We start from the raw sequence: 22254 nt of genomic DNA, 5'->3' as shown, positions 1-22254 counted from the left end.
TTCGATACCATACATTATAACTTCAAGGGCCTCGTTTATAGTCCTCTTTCCAGAAAAAATGTCGGCTTGAAAATGCTGGATTTAATTTCATTTTATTCTACAGCGGAAACTCAACAGTACAGCTGCACAAATATATTAAGGCTTTTCCGCGTAACGACTCGGTGTGAGGTGTACCAATGACAGAACACGTACAATGTTCAGAGAAGGGCAAAGAACTGTCTAGCTGAAACCATGAATTTCACCCATAACACCGTCACCACACTGCACCCTATGCCGAAACAGTTTTACGTTGCAACTCGTTTCAAGCATAAATAACAAAAATAAATAAAATTCTATGAATGCAGTAAGTGAAGCGAGTTGCGCATTGACCAAACACACACACACACACGCGCGTACGCACACACACACACACACTATTGGACAGGCCGGGTAAGGCATGGCGAGAAATAAATTCACTGAAATATCTATGAGAGAATAATTGTTTTAAAAAAAAGAGAGAGAAAATAGATACAATATCGGATTATAATTATTACGATGGTGCATTATATTGGAGATAAGTCGAGCAACACGTCGCAATAGCAATCACTTCTAAGTGATATGTTCCAAATGCCAGGGTCATTCCATGTGTTCTGTGCACTGTGTACGCACAAGAGAAGAATCACAAGTAGGAAATGGAGACAATCAACCAGTTTAAAACTGTTTAGCTTCACAGGGCTGACGGTTGTTGAATTATAAACACTTCACGAGTGTAGGAGGTAGCATAGGCGCCGTGTCTCCAGCTGAGTGCATGCGAATGGAGAAAGCGCCGACAGCAGGGCATAGCGCTCTGCACCAGGACACTGTTAGGAACTCGCATGGCTTGGTGGTGTGAGTCGGCGTTACAGTAATCCCCGTGATTACCTCGACTACATTGTTGAAAGAATCCATTTAGCCACGTCGACATGCGCTGCCGAGGACCGCCGGACAAACTTATGCTGCTTTAGTTCCTGGAGGCTTGGCCGCTCCTTGGGCTCCTTCATCATGCAGGAATTGACAAGACTAATGATCTCCGGCGAGAAGTACGGGCTGGGAAGGGTTGGAGGCGCGGCGTTGATAATGTACTCGAGCAGCTCGAATATTGCCATGCACGGCTCTGCGTCGTTGAACGCCAGAGCGGTCGCACCGTCGCTGCCCGCAGCCGGTGCCTGCAGGGCTTGGCTGATCCGCTCTGGCGACGGCTTTGGGATGGGAAACACGCCCAGGGCCAGCTCGACGAGCGATAATCCCAGCGACCAGATGTCACTCTGCACGGTGTAGGCAACACCCTCCAGCCGTTCCGGCGACATGTACGATCGAGTGCCGACAAACGTAATGGCAACGGAGCCAACGAGCTGTCCGCTCACGCCGAAGTCGCACAGCTTGATTTCGCCTTTGCTGTTGATGAGGATGTTGGACGGCTTGATGTCTCGGTGCATGATACTGTGTATGTCACGCAGGTACACCAGCCCATCGAGAACATTGCACGTTATCTTGCCGAGGATATCCTCCGGTATGCGCCCGGCCCGCTTCATGATCTGGTCCAGTGACCCACCATCCATGTGTTCCATGCAGATATTGATCTCTCCCTCCGCGTAGAATGATCCGTAGTAACCGACAATGAAGGGCGAGTTGCACTTGGTTAGCACCTGCAGCTCCAAGACGATCTGCTTCCGTACACTTTGCTTCACTTCCAAGTGAATCAACTTCCTGGCCATGATCATTCCCGTCGGTCGAAAGCGCACCTTGACCACCTCGCCGCCACTGCCCGATCCTAGTTCGCATATTCTCTCGAACTCCTCAGGACGCATGTTCTCCTCGGTGAGAACGGTTGGATCCTCGTCGCCATCGACCGCAATGGATGGCCTGCCGGCTCTATCCCGCACCGGTGACACGAGAGATGAATCCACACTGATCTCCAAAGTTGGCCTCCTCCCAAGACGCTTTTTTGGTTTTCCGTCCATGAGTACCGGTAGATGGCTGGTAGCACCGAATTACGACTCCAAAAACCAGCCGACAACAACCAGACACTAGCGACACAGTAACGGAAACGGAACTGAAGGACCTTGAGCGTGTCGACTCGGCGAAGCTGCTGTGCATCAACAGTTGATCAAACAACGGTCTGAAACTTTGTGAAAGAGAGCAGAGAGCTTACCAGTGATTGCTGTATCGCCGTTGCAGGGCTTTGTTTACTCCGATCCGAGTAGGCGTGTGGATGCTTTGTGTGCGTCTTGCGGAGTGTAGCCCAGCGCCTGTTCGCTGCTACATGCTGAATACAAGACAAGTCATGCAGTCGCACGATCCGGGGACTACACACGTACACCACTGCGGCACTTCGTCCTCGCCGCTGCGTGGATCTGGGAAATGCCATCGTCGTTCTATTCTCGTTGCAGCAGAGTCTATTGTAGTCGCACTAAACGCGGCATTCACAGCAAAGGCGGCATGGAACATCCCCGATCGGACCGAGCCCAGAGTGTCTCGTTTTGTAATGGCAGCTAACTGACTCCTGAACCCACTCCTTCTCTTCCAAGATGCCCAGCACTACACGCACACGCACAGCCCAAAATACCTGTGACTGGTAACCGGTAACAGTAACACTAGGAGTGTGAGTGTCCAAAAGGAGCTGAAGCCGAATACCATGAATACAAGAGTTCAAGACTAACGACTAACGTGGGTCGCTAGGATAGAGGTCAGTAGATTAGTACTCAGCCTGCAGTAGACTCGTACGCCCAAGAACGTGGCGCCCAAGAACGTCCAGATAAGACTGGAAATCTAAGAACGCCCCAGCCTGGATTTAGGAACGCGACATTTTTTGGTATTTCACGTTTCCGAGTACACGAAAAACAAGTCTGCAACCACAAACTCTTGCCGGGTCTTCGCGAAAACATCACCCAGTGCAGCGCTACAAGTGCATGTAAAGTGTACAACCGGCCGGTACATGTAGTCTTTGTAGAGCAAAGTGCATTGTACATGAGCGTCACCAGGTCACTAGGCCCCGGTGTAATATGCCCGAAACTTTGCCGAAAATGCTTTTGGGAAATTCTCGTAAACCTTGCCGAAAATGCTCCCAAACCTTGCCGAAAATGCTCCGGAAATGCTCACTTATTTGTAATCCTCAGCACACGCCGTCAAAAGACTCAAAACCAGGGAGTCAGAAAATAGCGGTATTACATGTATACGACTCCCTGGTCAAAACCATTATTTTCAATTCATAAACTACTCAACAAGGAGCTAACCCACGGAATGCGGAAGTGACGTTCTTGTTTGGGAAGTTTTTCTTCTCTCAATTTTGATACACAACGGCCAAGTGCTCCGTTTCCCCAAAAAATGCTGCATCACGAGCCCAAAGTGCTGGGTTCGCGGATTGCACCGAAAATGCTCAAAAAAATGCCGGCATATTACACGGGGGCCTAAGCGTCACGTGTCATGTTGGACGCGTAAGAACGCGAAATAAGAACGTAGCCTGGGGCGCTGAAAAATAAGAACTTTGCTAGGCTGGCCCTCTGAAACCGCGTTCTTGGGCGGACGAGTCTACTAGTGAAGCATCGGCGAAGGTCCTACACGGGAAGTCTAAAACATAACAACCACGCACTCACAAGCAAGGAGAGTTCCAAGTTCTTTAACCTGACCGGTTTCTGTGACATGAGTCACTTCATCAGAGGAATGAGGATAAATGACAATGTGGAACTCAATATAACCAGCGAACTGGACAGACAGGCGTTGAGCACTGTCGAGTAATTAGCGCGAAAAAAAGCAATTTAGCGATTTAGCGCGAAAGAAAGCGTGAACAAAACACGGGGTTGCTTGCGAGGCGAAAAAACAAACACGAGGTTGAGTGCAAGGCATGGCATGGAGGTAAAAAATACCTATACCCATCGTGAATGTGGTTTCCTAAAACATAAGTTAGCGCGAAAAGAATTTTGCAGGGTGCGTTGAAGGCTGAGGAGGCCAGGGTGATAGTCAGTAACAAAAACTGTGGGGCAAGAGGCAGAAGCTTGCACAGAGCTAGCTGGAGGTATGAGTTGACAGCTAGCTGGGGTATCACTGAACGCATCGTGGAGAAACCTAGGAGGGTAACCACGCTTGCGAAGCCTGGTCCAGAAAGCATCACGTATAGCGAGCAGGGAGGTGATCTCACTGTTTGTGTGGTTATAGCGCAGCAATTCAGCTTTAATAAAGGCTCTGAAACATGAGCGGGGGTGGTCGGACGTAAATGGGATGTACAAATAAGCGTTCCTGGGCTTTTGGAAAGTACTGAATGTGAATGTGGATTTATCATTAATAGAGATGATCAAATCAAGAAACTCAATACTTTTACTGGGGTCTGACCACGTAAGTCTGATGGCGTCAAGTTTTGCGTACATGTGCCGTTTGACGGCAGGCAGATTGCTCAGTCTTTTGATGATTAAGAGAAGATCATCAACGTATCGACCGAAGAACTTTATGGTGTTACGGAAGACTGAGAGTGATGTACGCTCATGGACGAAGAGGAAAATATTTGCAACATTAACCGCCATGGGTGTACCCATGGCCATGCCATTCTCTTGGTGATACACCAAACCATCATGCTCGAAAAAATTATTTCTTAGCACAAAAGAAGAAAGATCAATGAGCAAGTCTTTCATGGGGTGATTATTTTCGTCGAGGAACACGTGCAAGGCATTGGTCGTGTCTTTCCACGACATGCATGTGTAAAGACTTTCGACGTCTGCAGTCAAAAGGGAGCAGTCACTCAAGTCATCGTTCGACGGAGTGATCAAACTCTTTACAACATCGTTAGTAGAAGTAAACACAGTGTTTGCTGATTTCATGAGACTCTTTATATGGTAGTCGACATAGCGAGAGGCTGGGGTTGTGCAGTAGCCCTGACACGACACAATGGGCCTGCCTTTAACCCATGGCGGTTAATGTTGCAAATATTTTCCTCTTCGTCCATGAGCGTACATCACTCTCAGTATTCCGTAACACCATAAAGTTCTTCGGTCGATACGTTGATGATCTTCTCTTAATCATCAAAAGACTGAGCAATCTGCCTGCCGTCAAACGGCACATGTACGCAAAACTTGACGCCATCAGACTTACGTGGTCAGACCCCAGTAAAAGTATTGAGTTTCTTGATTTGATCATCTCTAATGCACATTCACATTCAGTACTTTCCAAAAGCCCAGGAACGCTTATTTGTACATCCCATTTACGTCCGACCACCCCCGCTCATGTTTCAGAGCCTTTATTAAAGCTGAATTGCTGCGCTATAACCACACAAACAGTGAGATCACCTCCCTGCTCGCTATACGTGATGCTTTCTGGACCAGGCTTCGCAAGCGTGGTTACCCTCCTAGGTTTCTCCACGATGCGTTCAGTGATACCCCAGCTAGCTGTCAACTCATACCTCCAGCTAGCTCTGTGCAAGCTTCTGCCTCTTGCCCCACAGTTTTTGTTACTGACTATCACCCTGGCCTCCTCAGCCTTCAACGCACCCTGCAAAATTCTTTTCGCGCTAACTTATGTTTTAGGAAACCACATTCACGATGGGTATAGGTATTTTTTACCTCCATGCCATGCCTTGCACTCAACCTCGTGTTTGTTTCATGCCATGCCTTGCACTCAACCTCGTGTTTGTTTTTTCGCCTCGCAAGCAACCCCGTGTTTTGTTCACGCTTTCTTTTGCGCTAAATCGCTAAATTGCTTTCTTTTTTTTCGCGCTAATTACTCGACAGTGCTCAACGCCTGTCTGTCCAGTTCGCTGGTCCACATTGTCATTTATCCTCATTCCTCTGATGAAGTGACTCATGTCACAGAAACCGGTCAGGTTAAAGAACTTGGAACTCTCCTTGCTTGTGAGTGCGTGGTTGTTATGTTTTAGACTTCCCGTGTAGGACCTTCGCCGATGCTTCACTGCGATGCAGCGTTCCTCCTTTATTCCCAATCGAACATGGTTGAACAAGCGGTCACGTGCTCCTGGGTGCCCAAATCACCTGGTCACCACGCCAGCAGGCGACAACTTTCACACCAAGGTTCAACTCGAGTGACAGGACTGCACCCAAAAAAGGTCAAACAGGCTAGTAAGTTGTACCCTGCAGGCACGGTGACCAGGTGACTGGTGTACGCAGGAACACGTGACCGCTTGTTCAACCATGTTCGATTGGGAATAAAGGAGGAACGCTGCATCGCAGCCTTTTCGGACCAAAACCAGTCGACTCAGCGTCCAAAAGACTACAACATATGGGCCAATCGCGGTCATCCGTGCTTTTATAAGAACGAAATGGCGCTTTTAGTGACATTTTGCATACAAATCCCCATCTTGTAGGGCGCAGTCACCCAGTTTCGGTGGAAGTGCGCGAGTTCGATTGGGAATAAAGGAGGAAGGGAGCGTCTCAGCTTCCTCGGACCAAGACCATTCGACTCAGCACCCCGAAGACTACAACTGGTGAAAATTTGATTTTAGGGTATACTTCCCCTTTAAAATATTATCTACATCATGTACAGTGCTGGCAACTGAAAAGTCGGATTTCAGTTGCCAGCACTGTACATACACTAACAGACTGGGACATAGGGAGGGCCCGAATATGCTTGCGCATATTTTCGCATATTTTGGTCCTTTTGACACAAGGTCGCATGAAGTAGCAAATCTAGCATATTGTACCAAATGTAGCATATGTTGCTACAAGGAGCAAAGATTTTAGGAAATTAGAGGCCACATGCCACGTACTGCTCTTTTCTCTCCGAAACTCAACACTTGCAAGCCAGATATGAAAGAAAGAAAAAATCATCAGTCACACCACCAGGACTCGAACCAGGGACCTTGCTATTCGCGAGCAATGCTCTAACTAACTGAGCTACAGTATGACTCTTATCCACAGTGATGGTAAATCTATCCTTCTTCGATCAATCCATATCTGGCTTGCATCATACTGGCAACTCACACCAATCAAGAGGGCCCTCGGCCATTCGCTTGATATCATGGGGAGCGCATCAAACTATGTCCACTGCGAGCAAATACAAATTCTAATTTCCTAAAACTTTGAAATTCTTCGTGAAGTCCAAATTTGAAATTGCAATTTGTATTTGCTCGCAGTGGACATAGTTTGATGCGCTCCCCATGATATCAAGCGAATGGTCGAGGGCCCTCTTGATTGGTGTGAGTTGCCAGTATGATGCAAGCCAGATACGGATTGATCGAAGAAGGATAGATTTACCATCACCATGATCACTGTGGATAAGAGTCATACTGTAGCTCAGTTGGTTAGAGCATTGCTCGCGAATAGCAAGGTCCTTGGTTCGAGTCCCGGTGGTGTGACTGATGATTTTTTCTTTCTTTCATATCTGGCTTTTCTAATTTCCTAAAACTGAAATTCTCCGTGAAGTCCAAATTTGCATAATTATAGGGCAGATTGCGGAAATGGACATGGAAACTTACCACGGCACGCTCGGTCAGGGAACACTTCCAAACTTAGCCCGGAAGGAAAAATGCTCATCAAAACACGGGGCGAAAATTTGACCCGAGAAGAGAGTGTCCGCAACTCAAGGTCGCATAAAGTAGCAAATCTAGCATATTTTGCTACAAGGAGCAAAGAACTCGCATAATAAATTATCACTGATATCAGTTCATATTTCGAGCATATTTCGAGCATATTTTTCTGCTTTTGTGTGATTTCGAAGCATATTTTGAAGCAAGTGGCCAATATGCGAAAAGCATAATACTGTAAAAGCCATATATGTAACGAAGTGTTAACTCTAACCAGTTAACGAGGAGAAATTTGTCGTTAAAATAGAAATCGTTATACAGAAATCGATACATATACTGTCCTATTGAGCGTTGAGAATGAGTGAGAATCGTTACCTTTGGTACACGTAAACTAGTCGATTGTGGGAAATCGTTATATATGCGCCTCGTTAGAATAATGGCTTTTACAGTATGCGAATTTTTTTAGCATATTTGGGCCCTCCCTACTGGGACATCGATGATATCTTTCCCGCGGTTCATGAACTTCTTTGGCTTTTTGCAAAGCGCCTGCGAGGAAACGGATGCGCCCCATGGCCCAACAAGATGTGACCTTGTAATTGTCGAGTCTGACACTGCATGCGCTGCAAGCGCGAAGTGCGCTTCCCAGAGAAACTATAATAAAGGCCACCCAGAATTAATTCGTTGTTTCGGGTCACCCGACCGACCGTCTTTTTTCACCCGACCGCAAAATGTTTTTTTTTAGAGTGCATGCAAATGTCATGTACATGGCTAGAAAAAGTAGAATATGTACACATGCGACCCTATATTATAATAGCAGTCCAGGCATCGACCTCAGAAGCAGCCAAATGACAGGATGCAGCGCTTGGTGACGACGTTGTCTTCTATTATTATCTCCGATCCACAATCAGTCCTGAAACAGCATCAGTAGCTCTACTCCGCCACTGCGTCGCTCATCAGTGACAGAAGTTTTCAAGGCGAGAGCTGCTCGTCACACTCGTTTGCCAGCGAGGCCAAGATCTGGTCCTGGAGGGGACCTGGATCTGCTGGCACAATGACTGCGCTGGATCGTCTACAGCTAGATGTGATCGACTGGCTTGATGGACAAAAGCTATTCGATATGCACAATTGTACAATCATGTATGCACATACATGTACATGATGTACATGTACATCATGTACATAGTAGTAACCAAAATAAAAAAAATTAAATTAAAAAATAAACCGACCGACCGACCCTGGTACGGATGAGTGAAGTGACCCGAAACAACGAATTAATTCCAGGTGGCCTTATCACTTGCACAACGGTTGTAGTTCCGTGGTTACACTGTCCTTCGGGCTTCATGCCAGGAATCGACGCGTTTTTAGAAACGGCTACATCGCCATGATCACGGTCTAGGCCTACAACTACAACTACTTACAAGCACAGCGGCTGAGCCTGCCATGTGAAGATGCCGAGACCTCTGGTCCGTTGAGCATGGCAAGCCCCACCAGCACCATCTCAGCTCACCCCATGCTAGCCCCATATGGCATATCCCATGTGCCTGCCGGTGAGTTGCGTAGTTTGTAAAAGAAAAAAGGGCTACATGACTGTAGTCTGGTATAAGGGGTCGTCGCAAAAGTTTTCTGTCGTCCCTGAAACGAACATCGTTCATTTCGTACTCGGACCCCCTCCCCTCCCTCTGAAACGAACACAGCTTGCTATGCTGGACGACGAAAATCGCATGCATGTACATGTCATATGTACAGTGTCGGTCGACTTGCGATTTTGGCTCGCACCCCCTCCCCCCCAAATGAATCATGTTCGTTTCAGGGACGACAAAAATTTTTTGCGACGACCCCTTAGATAAACCTTGTTTTGTTCAAACATGTTGGTTGACAGCATGAAAGTTGTAACAAGGTGGAGGACACCGTGTTCGGTGACAGTGACCTTTCTAAACTGACCATCCACGGTTGGTAGAGCCCCCGGTCGGTTGCGACCATCTGAACCGTATGGGTGTTAGACCCGGCTCTGACCCTCTCTGTTCTAGGGGGGGGGGGGGGTTGTTTTAGACTTCTCGTCACCGTCAGTCTAAGACAACTCTCCTAGAATAGAGAGGGTCAGATCCGGGTCTAACACCCATACGGTTCAGATGGTCGCAACCGACCCGGGCTCTACCAACCGTGAATGGTTGTAGCAAGATCACTGTTTCCGAACACCGTGTCCTCCACCTTGTTACATGCTGTCAACTAACAACATATACGAGTATGACTGTATGACTGTAGTGACAATACGAGCGTAGTCACTACACTAGTGTAGTGTGGACGACTCTCAAGATGAGCTCGAGACCAGACTACACTACACTACAGTGGGGGGGGGGGGGGGGAAATCGGCTGATTAGTCAGCTCAGCTCAGTCGATACACAGACGCAAAGCTTGAGCAACAGCGCTTGTACACTGTGAGCTGCTCATACCAGTTCTCATATCAGTGGAGCACGTAAAACCAGAAATTCGAGCGCGCACGTCCAGCCGCACACACACGTACACATGATATGCATGGTTAGGTGAAATTGCGGAGTAAATTACTTTAAATTTTGGTGTTGTCATCGTGGTAGTGGTCGGGGTGGTCATAGTCGTCGTCATGGTTGTTGCTGTTGCTGCTGTTGCTGCTGTTGTTGTTGTTAGACGTGGTTGGCATTTTACCGTTAACGCTACATCCAACGGTACTCGTACCCAGCACCCAAAATACCGTCGGTTCGGTATCGTTTTGACGATAGAAGGCTCTGTTTAGCGGGAGAACGAAACGGTTACTTCAGAAGTAGATTCAACTGACTACGGTGACGTCACAAGCCGATCGTTATGTCAGAAACCTAAATGCTAATCATGTCTTGAAAACATTTTTAAAAACCGGTACAGGCCGACGGTCGAAGTTGTTAGGGTGAACGATAAATGCTAACGATGTATACCGGGTGGTTACTCTGGTCACAGGTATGAAATCAAACAAAAAAAGGAACTACTAGCATGTGGGACACATAATCGTATTGTAACGAGTGAGCCAGGGAGCCACACGATTGTGGACGTAATAATAAGTGAGACAAAGAGATGAACGCGATATTCAAAAAGCAAGACTAATGTCTAGGCTGTATTTCTTGCAGATAAGAACGGAAACCGGAATGTACACTATATTGTACACTCAGACGTATAACTCTGCATACATGTACATGTAAGACTGTACCATCGAACGAGAACAAAACTGCTATGTTCGCTAAAAATAAGAACGGGCTAGGCTAGAACCCTGACCACCCCCCAGCTCTTCGGCGCCCGACAGTACTGTTGTGTGGCAGGACCGGCGGAACCAGCCAGTTTTGATTGGTCCTGCCATACCCTAGCCTTTCATACAGTTGGTGTATGATATGCCAGAGGGTATACACATGACCCCTTAAGCAGTAAACACATGTTTAATTAATAGTGGCCAAAAGGTTGGTGCGACCATGGTGTGCGCAACCGGATGGGTTGTGCCTGTGTGCTACCTACCTCTACAGTACCGACCATGGTGTGCGCAACCGGATGGGTTGTGCCTGTGTGCTACCTACCTCTACAGTACCGACCATGGTGTGCGCAACCGGATGGGTTGTGCCTGTGTGCTACCTACCTCTACAGTACCGACCATGGTGTGCGCAACCGGATGGGTTGTGCCTGTGTGCTACCTACCTCTACAGTACCGACCATGGTGTGCGCAACCGGATGGGTTGTGCCTGTGTGCTACCTACCTCTACAGTACCGACCATGGTGTGCGCAACCGGATGGGTTGTGCCTGTGTGCTACCTACCTCTACAGTACCGACCATGGTGTGCGCAACCGGATGGGTTGTGCCTGTGTGCTACCTACCTCTACAGTACCGACCATGGTGTGCGCAACCGGATGGGTTGTGCCTGTGTGCTACCTACCTCTACAGTACCGACCATGGTGTGAGCAACCGGATGGGTTGTGCCTGTGTGCTACCTACTCAGTCTACAGTAGTATTCTACAGGGGACATGGAAGACATGATTTGCGGAATGGCAACCTGGAAAGGACCGGCACTATAGTTGTAGACATCTCATAGGCATGGTTAGAGAGCAAGTTCCACATAATCATGTGGAGACAAGGAACTGGAGTGTTGATCGCCCCGCCGGCTTGGGCCATATAGCAGCCATTGATTGGCGACGACTCGCGTGCTGTGCTCCGCCATTGCGCTGAAATAGTGCGCCACAGGCCGCTAGCGAACGATAGGCCTGGTGTACAATAGACCTAGCGTGCGGACAGCAAACTACTCAGATTTCTACAGACATGCAAAGTCGAGCGCACCTTCTGCATGATCACACCTTAAATTACTAGTAAAGTGATCAGTCAACAAGACCCGGGAACAGAATGGACAGTTAATTAAAAAATAAAAGGAATACAAATGAATCCAGCAAGCATGCAGATGACTGGGCAGCTAACTTCACACTGATCGTGATCACCATACTGGGCAGCAGGGCACATATCCACTCGTGCATGCAGTTCAGTTCTCAGACAACACTGGATCACAACACTAAAAGACTCTGCTTGCATGTAAGACCAGGGTATGGCCTGGTTGGAAAACAAGTAGGCTGGTCTATTATTTGTGGGAATATTCTAGGCCCCGAATTGGCGCATCATCATCACAATACTACTGTAGTGAATCGGTTGTATTGAACTCCTTGAGAGGGTGCAGGGACCTGGCAGTAATAAAAGACGGACCCAAATTTCAGAAAATATGGGATGTACTCTTGGTAGCCCTGGTCAGTCTCCATGCACCACGGATTGCCTCGTCTGGACTCCTTTTGTTCGGACTCGGCCGTTGTACGTCTTTTTGTGCCGCAGTCAGACTTGGACATGCACATGGTCCTTTTCTGGTATCTGAATCTATCCATTCATGACCTCATACTCATGCCGTGGAGTGCCACTAGCTTCCTTTAAAAGTTACTGGAAGTGTTCTAGTAGTCTCCTGTGCTCTTGCCTTCTTGCCTTGGTTCATTGCAGTATAATGTATTCTCTGTTGGAAGTGATACAGCTTCTGCTTGTTTCTTCTTCGTATCGTGCACGTTGCACACTTTTGTGCTTTTCGAGCCAACAACAATTCCTGCCTGCGTAACTGTTGAGTGTTGTGACAGTACCGATCAGTGGCTTTACAGCGGAGGTGTTGACATAGGGCCCAGCCGTCCGAGCACATACTACATGTATTGGCAAAGTAGTGCACGGTCGGCCCCTGTAGCCATGTGTGTCAGTCACCTGACGGAAACACACTTACCGCATTTCCCCGATTATGTCGCACTCGATTATAAGTCGCACCCCACTTTTAGGTTTGAGCCATATTGTTTCGATATATCCACATAAGTAGGATGTCACACCCTATTGTAAGTCGCACCCCCTTCTTTGCCCTTGAAAGTTTAGTGTAAAAAGGTGCGACTCATATTCGGGGGAAATACGGTACTTGCATAATGAGGATATGTGTGTAATTACAAACTCACTCAAAGTAGCAATTTGAGCAGTTGATAAACTGACCTGATTAGGCTCGCCCGGCTCGTAATTCTCAAACTTTGGCAACTGTCGAATGGCGGTGACGGACATCCGGCCAACTTCTATCTCCTCGCGCGTCACAGTTAACGGTGGCGTGAGTGCAGCTGCCGTCTTGGGTAGCACAACGCCCGCTGGACGGACATGCTTCACCTCTTGCCACTGCGGTAGGAGACTGCTGTTGCCAGGACCTTGGCCAGACTTAGTCGGCGGAACAAAGGAGTCTACCTCTGGTGCCGATGCAGCTTGCACAGAGCTGCTCCTAGTTTGGCTGAAATAATGACAGCACAAACAAAGACACATTGATATCAGATCGAAGAAATTCTATGTCCGCCCATCTGTCTGTCTGATGCTACATAGCGCATGTACACAGTTCACACATTCATTTACGCATGATACGACAATTATAACATACGCGGATACCATAGGCGGATAGAGAGCAACAGTGATGATGCTCAGACGTTGCCTGAACGCATCACAGTTATACAGAGCAGAAGCACGATAGTTTAATATGACCTACAGTAAATCACATGTTCCAGCCATGCATACATCAACAGCTGTACTGACCTCATGATTTCCTCTGGTGGCTTCCACATCAATGTTGCTTTGCTAGCACTGGTGTTCTCTGTGCAAACAAACAAATTACACACGGTGTCGCTTGTTGCCAGGAAGCTGTTGATAAACATCCTTGAAAAACGCAGTTAAGTCAGGTGAAACGAAGTGGGAAGCAATCACCTACTGTAAAAGCCATTATTCTAACGAGGCGCATATATAACGATTTCCCAAAATTGACTAGTTTACGTGTAACAAAGGTAACGATTCTCACTCATTCTCAACGCTCAATAGGACAGTCTATGTATCGATTTCTGTATAATGATTTCTATTTTAACGACAGATTTCTCCTCGTTAACTCGTTAGATTTAGCACTTCGTTATATGAGCCCTGTGATGAGAAAAGGGACCAAATGGCTTTTTTTACTCAAACCGAGCTCTAAACATCAGAAGAAAGCTGGTTTCATGCAGAAAACGATGCAAAAAACAGAGCTGAATTATCTCAATTTTTGACAAAGCTACGGTCAATCTTCTAAGTGTCTTTTCAGATATTTTGCAGCCATACGAAGAACAGGATCATACAAAACTTTGAGGACTTATCGACACGAAATGTATGGGAATGTTTGAGCCTGCACACAGCCTGTAGTTACTATTATGGCTTTTACAGTACCTATAATCATGTACCTGTAATTTCACAAATTTTCGGTGTACTTTTATTTTCGGTACTTTCGATGCATATGTTTCATACCTAAAATTTCAATACATCGAACAAACACTAACACACATAATTAGTGTTGAAATGAGCGTATCTATAACAAACGGGCGATCAGTCCCACTAATGAGCAAGGTATCGAGCGAGCGAGCTAACGAGTTTCATTGATGTGGCAAATATGATTTTTAAATATTTTTTTCTAAGTTCGATTTTTTTCAGCTGGTTCAAATTATCACCGCCGGCATTCGGGGTTGCTGCTGCTTCACTTCGGACTGCTGTTTGGTGTCGAGATGTCTTTTCAGCGCCATCGTTGAGCAGCCTTTGAAAGAAAAGACCATTTTCAAAGATTGCAAGTAGCCCTGTTCTTCGCTGCATCGCGGGAGAAAACTTCCAAACGCCTGAGCGTAACTTTCACTCGAATGGAGAGTTGACAAAACCATGTCCTGCGACAGGTCGGCAGATGCGGAACAAGACATCAGTGGAGTCCTCAAAAGCTGCAACAACAACTGAAAGTGAAACACCACAGTGCCGTGCAGGTATACAGTCACTGTAACCAAGAATGCATAAACATTGTTTATGGACTCTTGCTGTAACTGCGAGTGATTTTCACGTTGCGTGGGACTGGACTCTCGATCGACCAGGGAGTAGTAAAATATCCTACGACTCCCCGGTCAACGTGTACTGCAATGTGTACGGAGTACGGTGTTCGTTAGTGCAAACCAGGGAGTAGTACAATACGGTATTGTACTACTCTCTGGTGCAAACGAGCTGGCCGCACAAACGAGCCGAGTTTCTGGCGAGCGAGCTACCGAGTACCCGGTGAGATCGTTTCAACAGTACACATAATCCAATAGGGAACTGCTTCTCTGTACCTAAAATTTCTGTTCACCTAACCTGGCCTTTTGCCCTCATACCGAATATATTGAGGACCTAAAATTTCTGAAATTAGAGTCAGTGAAATCCCACTGGTAACGTGCTAGATACTGATACGCTAGATACTGGTGCACGCCCAGGGAGGAGATGTGAGTGTGAGTGCTCCTACCATACCTACTATGAAGTAGTATATTCACTGCCTGGCAAATGTACTCTGCCATATGAGCGTTGTTTGCAGGCGGTAAGTCATCTATAGCTAAAGAAAATGGGCTGCATGCAACGTTGCACTGTACACTGTAGAGGGGACGGCTCGATACCGGGACGTTTTGACAGCCAAATTTGTATAGACCCAAACCGATCATCAGCGTTGATTTTTCACTCGAAATATGTTTGTGGAAGGAAACTGGCATGTTGAAGTTTGCTCTGGGGCCAGAGTCAATCGAACTGAGCCACTCCTTTGTGTTGACCCATTGCCTCCAAGTTGCCCAATTTTTCGCTTCAAAAAAGTTCAAATCAGAGGTGGCTCCAAACCGGACACGTTTTAGAGTGCACGTCAAATTCACTCTGGGTCTGAAATTAGGTAATTGCTATTGCTCCACGACGGCCAGTACAGAGTAACAATAAGCCTTGTGTGTGCTTCCATTAGTTTTGATTGGTATGCGGTGCTTTATTGGCGAGAGGCGAGCCGCTGTTTACCTGCGACAAGAAGTTGATTTTTCGAAAGTCGTAAAACTCAAGTTGCAGTGCGAAGCAACACGTCAAAAACTCACGTGCTTCATATGGCGCTTCTGGTCATCGCAGAGCCATGAAATTTTGGCTTGGAGTATAACACATCGTAGTCTAACTGTGACATATGTTTTCTAATCAAAATACCAAGAGAGAAAGTCAATATTGAGTCCGTTCCGGTTTGCAACCTGTGTCCTATTTGAAACCGTCCCCTCTACTGTGTATGCTGTACTGTACACTGTACTGTGTATGCTGTACTGTGTATGCTGTACTGTGTATGCTGTACTGTGTATGCTGTACTGTGTATGCTGTACTGTGTATGCTGTACTGTGTATGCTGTACTGTATGCTGTACTGTGTATGCTGTACTGTGTATGCTGTACTGTGTATGCTGTACTGTACACTGTACTGTGTATGCTGTACACTTTACTGTGTATGCTGTACTGTGTGCTGCCCTGCCCTGTATAAGGTGTATACTGTACTGTGTGCTGTACTATGTATTGTACAGCAGCAATCTTGCTACACTACTTGCCTTCGAGGACTAAAATAGACAATGCCTCAACAACTATTCCAGGAAAGGCAACTAAACAAACGTAAAGAGATGACATCTAAACACTAAAGCATAGCTCCATCCTTCGCAGATGACACACAGCACCACGTATTCGAACATGCAGACATACCTGCTCCAGAGCGGTCAGTATCTTCATTATCTTCTGCTGAATTGCTAAGGTCAAGTTGCCAAGAGCTTAAACTCGAATCAGACCTGCTGGACAGCTTCTGCATATAGAAAACATAATGAAAGGAAAAAAAATGGGAGCCAGATCATGTTGATACACTGAAGAGCAAACACTGACTGCACATAGAGAGAAGAAATTAGCACCGAATAAATCAACAGTGCAACTGAGGACTAGACATTGAATGGCGCGAGGGCGAGACAAACCAGTGTTCCATTAGGAGCACCCTTCTTACTCACAAGACCTCAGCGTACTGCCAGTGTTGGTGACTGCTGTTTTTTCCCCACATGCAGTTGCTCGCGCGCTCAGCGCCAATTTCTTCACTTGATTTTCACTTCGCTGGCACATGTACAGTCGTCATGTTGAGCAGACAATGTTAACATGCTTAGCTGTGGTGCTCCACGCCCATCTTGTACAGTGCCACACCATGCCCTTCATAGAACGATACCCTTCCCGATGCCATGTCCTGCAGAATAGGTCGCCGCTCATTTTTGCTTTTGATGTAAGTTCATGTAACACTTATATGACCAATTGACCACCCACAACCTAGCTGTCTCACTTGACCAGAGCACAGACTTACACCATTGGGCACTGGCCATAGTCTACTAGAGACTACAAGTAGAAAGTGATGTACGGCCTGTGCAGCTAGGAGATATACTACTGAGTTTTCACAGCATGATGCACTTCCAGCAGGTGTTCTCCATTTTTGGTTGCTCCTATGTACCTACTACTACACACGTCTTCTCCAACTGGACTGGATATCCTGTCAACAAGCCACACACCAACCTACCTCCTTGATCAGGGAAAGTCGTGACCGCACCGCTTCATCCGTGGCTACGGTGCGTGACTTCTTGGCCGCCTGCCAACACACGGGGTGAGAAAGAGAACATGAGAGCGATGCAGTGTATAATGCAGTGTGGGTCTCACACGGTCTCACAAGGATCACGTACGGTCACACCAACTGTCCTACAACAAGATTCATGAAGATACGTAACATGAAATACAAGATTATTCTTGGCGCCTGAGGCGGGGGGGGGGGGGGATGACCATCACATGATTGTAGTAAAGCTCGACAACCAAAACGCTAGCATAAATAATACCCTGGGTGTCTCACTCTATACCGCTACTCGCATTCTCTTTGAGAAAAGCTTCAGAAAGAAGCCACACAATATATATCGTAACACAGCAGAACACGTTGTGACGAGGGCATGAGAACAAGAGAGGCAGGGAGGATGGGAGGAAGAGAGAGAGAACAAGTAAACCTGGCTAGAGGTTCGGAAATCCATTTATTATTGTGAAAGGTAGAAGAGCAACGTCCAGGGCTCATGTGGCAGATAGAATATGCTTAGCTAAGTATGTCTTCCTCACCGCTATAGCATGATCTCTACCGCCATCCAGCCCATGCTGCAAGAACAGCCTGAATAGAGATGTGCAAAAAAAAGGAACAGCAACAATTGACGACAATGCAGGAAAATCAGTAATTGATATCATATCCATTCCGGTGCGATTCTGACCCGAAAGGAATTGGGACTGCTGTGATGAGAAAAAAAACACTCTACAAATGTGGAGTGTGCTTTGCCTACAGCTGACACATCTCCGGCGGCGAGATCCAGAAATGAAACAAAACACGGAACAGTGTAGGCCCACTAGACTACTATAATAACATTCACATATCCATGTCAAAGTCAATGTCAAAGTCAGTGCGAAAACCCAGACCAAAGGAACACACACATTACATATGCTCTTGTTCAGTGCAAAATGCAACACAGCTGAAGTGGTTCTCACCGTGCGCGGCAATGGCTTACCCTATCTCATGCTCGGTGAGGCCAGCGCGGCGTAGCTCATCCAATCTCTCCTCCGCGCCACGCCGCTGCTCATAGTCATGCAGTGACTGAGTGCCAGCTACGCTTGACGCATAGGACTTGAGCGAGGAGTTCACTTCAAAGTCCCGGCCTTGTCTTGGGAGCAAATTCAAGCAGCAAAAATGAAGAAAAAAAGAAGTTATGGCATAGAGGAACAAAGAACGCTAGTTACTTAGCTGTAAATTCAATTCTCATGTGTACAAGCAATTGCCAGAAAGCTACACAACCACAATAGCGTACAGAGTGGTTTCATATCTCTCACATGACCATCTGGAGGGCAGCCATGTTGGTTCCAAATCCACTCAATCCCTATATTTATGGGTCACATGATGTTGGCCATCTTGGCTCCACTGTCCACATGACATGGTCACTTTTTGCACAAACGTAGTCACATGACACAGCTGTGAAATCACTCTATAGTGTAGGTTGGGGAATGCTTCACTCACTGCACTCTCACCCCAGAGTTGCATCCAGCGTGGTGCTGAGCTGCTTGCGAACTTGAGCCTTCACCACCTCGTCGGCCACCTTCTTGGACGCATCCTCCGGCCGAGCACGACGACGAGATGACCTACATGTTCAGCACATACAGGAGAAGAAAATGTGTGTCGTCGGCACAGAGGTTACTAGTATATGATAACATCCTCAATTGAAGTGTTTGTCTGGGGTGGAATCACAGGCACCGGTTTGCCACTCCTACAAACCATCTGTGATGGTGTCATTCCATTACATATAGTCATTTGAGGTGTTTTGTATGAAGTGGCATCACGAGCACTGCTTCGCCAAATCGCCATTCAATACAATTACATGTACAAAGCACGTACAGTGATGTCATTCCATTACATCATCATTTGAGGTGTTTTGTCTGGAGTGGCATCACATTGATCACACGCACTCAGGACTGGCTTGCCACTCCACACAAAGCACCTACGGCGAGGTCATTAGCAAAACTTCTATTTAGCAGGATATTTTCATGCACTGAGCCTTTTCAGCAGAGCTGTGAACCATCTGTATTTTTCCACATCTGTACAGAAACCCCCTAATTCCGTGGATCTGCGATGTAAATTGTACGTAAGCCCATGTGTCAAAAAAGCCCACTGAAACACATTACAGTACTGTCGGGTGCTGAAGAACGAGCAGGCTAGAATTCCACCAATCACAGCATACCAATGTACACATGGCGACTAAAACCGTGCATAGATTGTAGTGCATGAAAACAAGAACGGTCTACGCTGCGAGGCTGACCACTCTCCCCAGTTCTTCGGAGACTGACAGTACTGTACATAGAGTCTACAAGTATGCGGATTGTTGGTACTGTAAGACATGTTGTTATACGAGTCGCAATTTTTTTAACGATTGTCCCCAATTCATAGGTTAACAAGAAGATAGGTTAACGATCTTGCAGTCTTCAGGCATATCCGCACATAACACATATGGGGCATTACAGCCTCAACAGAACTTATTTTAACGAAGAAATGTCACTAGTTAAACGTTAGATTTACTTCCTCGTTCTATTTACATGTCTTACAGTACAATCATGTAGTGTACATTCTTCAGGACACTAATTTCAGGCTACTAACACATGCTTGCATGTGCGTCAGCCCACATAGACCATGCAGTCACCCATACACATCCATGTGTGTGCGTGCGTGTGTGTGTGTGTGTGTGTGCGTGCGTGCGTGCGTGTGTGTGTGTGTGTGTGTGTGTGATATCACAAGCCAGTCTTCCGATAGTTTGCTGGAGTCCCTGGAACGCCGTCCTACCCGTCATGAGTTAGATAACCCACCCACGCACCAAGAAATTGGCCGTGCTCTCAAGAAGTTGAGCCTCGGTAAAGCTGGCGGTGAATCGGGCATATTGCCAGACATGCTTGTCCATGCTGGAGTCGACTTTCTTGCTGCTTTCCACCAACTCCTGGGCAACATCTGGGCCAAGGGTTCAGCAGTGGATGATGGGCGGAATGCGGTGGTGATCCCTGTCCCTAAGGAAGGCGACCTTCGTTGCTGCGACAACTGGCGGGGCATCAGTTTGCTGGATGTCGCTAGAAAGGTGTTTGCCCGGGTTATACAGGATCGTTTGCAGGTTGTGGCTGAGGAGATTCTACCACATTCTCAGTGCGGTTTTCGGCGAAGTCGAGGTTGCACGGACATGATTTTCTGTGCCCGTCAACTATTGGAGAAGACCATTGAGCACAGCACCTCTCTTTACATCTTGTTTGTGGATCTCCAGAAGGTGTATGACTCCATCCCCCGCACAGCGCTCTGGAGTGTGCTGGATAGGCTGGGCATTCCACCGGTTATGTTGGGCCTCATTAAGCCCCTTCATGAGGGTAAGATTGCCAAGGTGCGAGTCAACGGTAAGCTTTCCGACAACATCTCGGTAACTAATGGGCTGGGTCAAGGATGTACCCTAGCACCCACTCTCTTCAACCTGTATTTCAGCGTGGTGGTTGCGAACTGGCGCGCACGTTGTCCAGACGCTGGAGTTGACCTACTATTCAGAAACGGTCGCAAGCTGGTTGGGGACCGCACGGTAAAATTCTGGTTATCCACGACGAGAGTGACGGAGTCCCAGTTCGCCCCTGATGCGGCACTGTATGCAACCACCAGAGAGGGATTCGAGTGGATGACGTCCGAATTCATCTTGTGCGCACAGCGATGGGGACTGACTGTCAGCATTAGAAAGATGAAGGGCATGGCGGTGGGTCAACCAACACCAGTTGATCCCGCTAAACTCGAAGGTGACAGCCAGATTGACATGGCGGACAGGTTCTGGTACCTTGGCAGCGTGCTCTCTGCTGACGGAACGGTGGATGCGGACCGCGCTGTTCGCTTGGCGCAGGCGTCCCGGCTGTTCGGCGTGCTCAGGTCTCCAATATTTCAGTACGCACGTCTCTCGGTCCACAGCATGCAACTATAAACAGTTGTCCACCACAACCTACTGGCATCGTGTGAAGGGTTACATGAAAAATAAGAATGTTTTTACGGTTCAAGTAAAGGCTCACACAGATTATAATCTTTCAGTTGGTTTTCTAAGTTCTAACCCAAACCCGTGATGCTGTAGAGTTAGTGCCTTTCTACAGATACATGTGTATGGCGAGTGAGGTCCAACTTCATGAACAGAAAACAGTGTTCAATGCACGGCGAAGTATTAGAAGCGCTTCGGCCGTGCAGCCCAGAGGCTGTTACTATCTGCTACATGGAGTACCAGGCCGGGCTTCACCGGCCGCGTGCGTAGTACTGCAGTGTGCCATAGGCTTTAGCTGACTTCCACATCGCTACAACCATGCACTGCCAGACACTAAAGCTACAGTGTTCTCTCGCAGACGTGGTGGAAATAAAGTTTATGTATTGTATTGTTCCCATTTGCTGCTTTTCTCATTCTCCCATGCTGAAGCCACATCATAGTGTATTGTATGACCCCCAGTGCATGAAATCGGAACAGGAAAGGCCCTAGAACAACACTACCGACATTTAAATCCAGGGTACATATAGATGCCTCCATTTTATGTCTATACTAAATCTCTCGACAAAGATGGAAAGAAAATTACTACTAGTACAGATAATGCAGAACGCGACTTACAAGTTCATAATTATTTTTGCCTTTCTCCAAGCAAAAGATACACCACGTGAAGGTCGTCAACGTCAATTCTATCCACCACCCAGGAGCTAGACCAGCAAAGAGGAGACTGAATTTCTTTCTGCGTCTTCTTACTGCTAACTCAGTGACCGTTCTACTGTAAGTAATTCTTTCTTCATTCGATTATCAT

At 47.1% G+C, this 22254-nt stretch overlaps 2 protein-coding genes across 2 annotated transcripts in view; both read right to left on the bottom strand.

Annotated features, from left to right (window-relative positions):
- Nucleotides 1–22254, bottom strand: part of LOC135817731 (RNA-binding protein 41-like) — a 25003-nt gene extending 2749 nt beyond the window's left edge. The window contains exons 1-8 of the mRNA XM_065330970.1: nucleotides 22068–22254; nucleotides 18946–19056; nucleotides 18432–18584; nucleotides 17995–18043; nucleotides 17417–17485; nucleotides 16573–16669; nucleotides 13599–13656; nucleotides 13020–13302 (exon numbers count right to left, since the gene is read on the bottom strand). Coding sequence (XP_065187042.1) covers nucleotides 13020–13302; nucleotides 13599–13656; nucleotides 16573–16669; nucleotides 17417–17485; nucleotides 17995–18043; nucleotides 18432–18584; nucleotides 18946–19056; nucleotides 22068–22075 — 828 coding nt within the window. The 5' untranslated portion in view covers nucleotides 22076–22254. The remainder of the gene's footprint in view (nucleotides 1–13019; nucleotides 13303–13598; nucleotides 13657–16572; nucleotides 16670–17416; nucleotides 17486–17994; nucleotides 18044–18431; nucleotides 18585–18945; nucleotides 19057–22067) is intronic.
- Nucleotides 279–2714, bottom strand: LOC135817732 (dual specificity mitogen-activated protein kinase kinase 1-like). The gene has a single exon (XM_065330971.1). It carries the CDS (start codon nucleotides 1977–1979, stop codon nucleotides 906–908), a length of 1074 nt encoding a protein of 357 aa, XP_065187043.1. The 5' UTR covers nucleotides 1980–2714; the 3' UTR covers nucleotides 279–905.

This window comes from Sycon ciliatum, chromosome 5 (assembly GCF_964019385.1).
Source record: "Sycon ciliatum chromosome 5, ocSycCili1.1, whole genome shotgun sequence".
Taxonomy (NCBI): Eukaryota; Metazoa; Porifera; class Calcarea; order Leucosolenida; family Sycettidae; genus Sycon; species Sycon ciliatum.
Note: the sequence above shows the minus strand (reverse complement) of the source record. Positions and strands in the feature narration are given on the sequence as shown.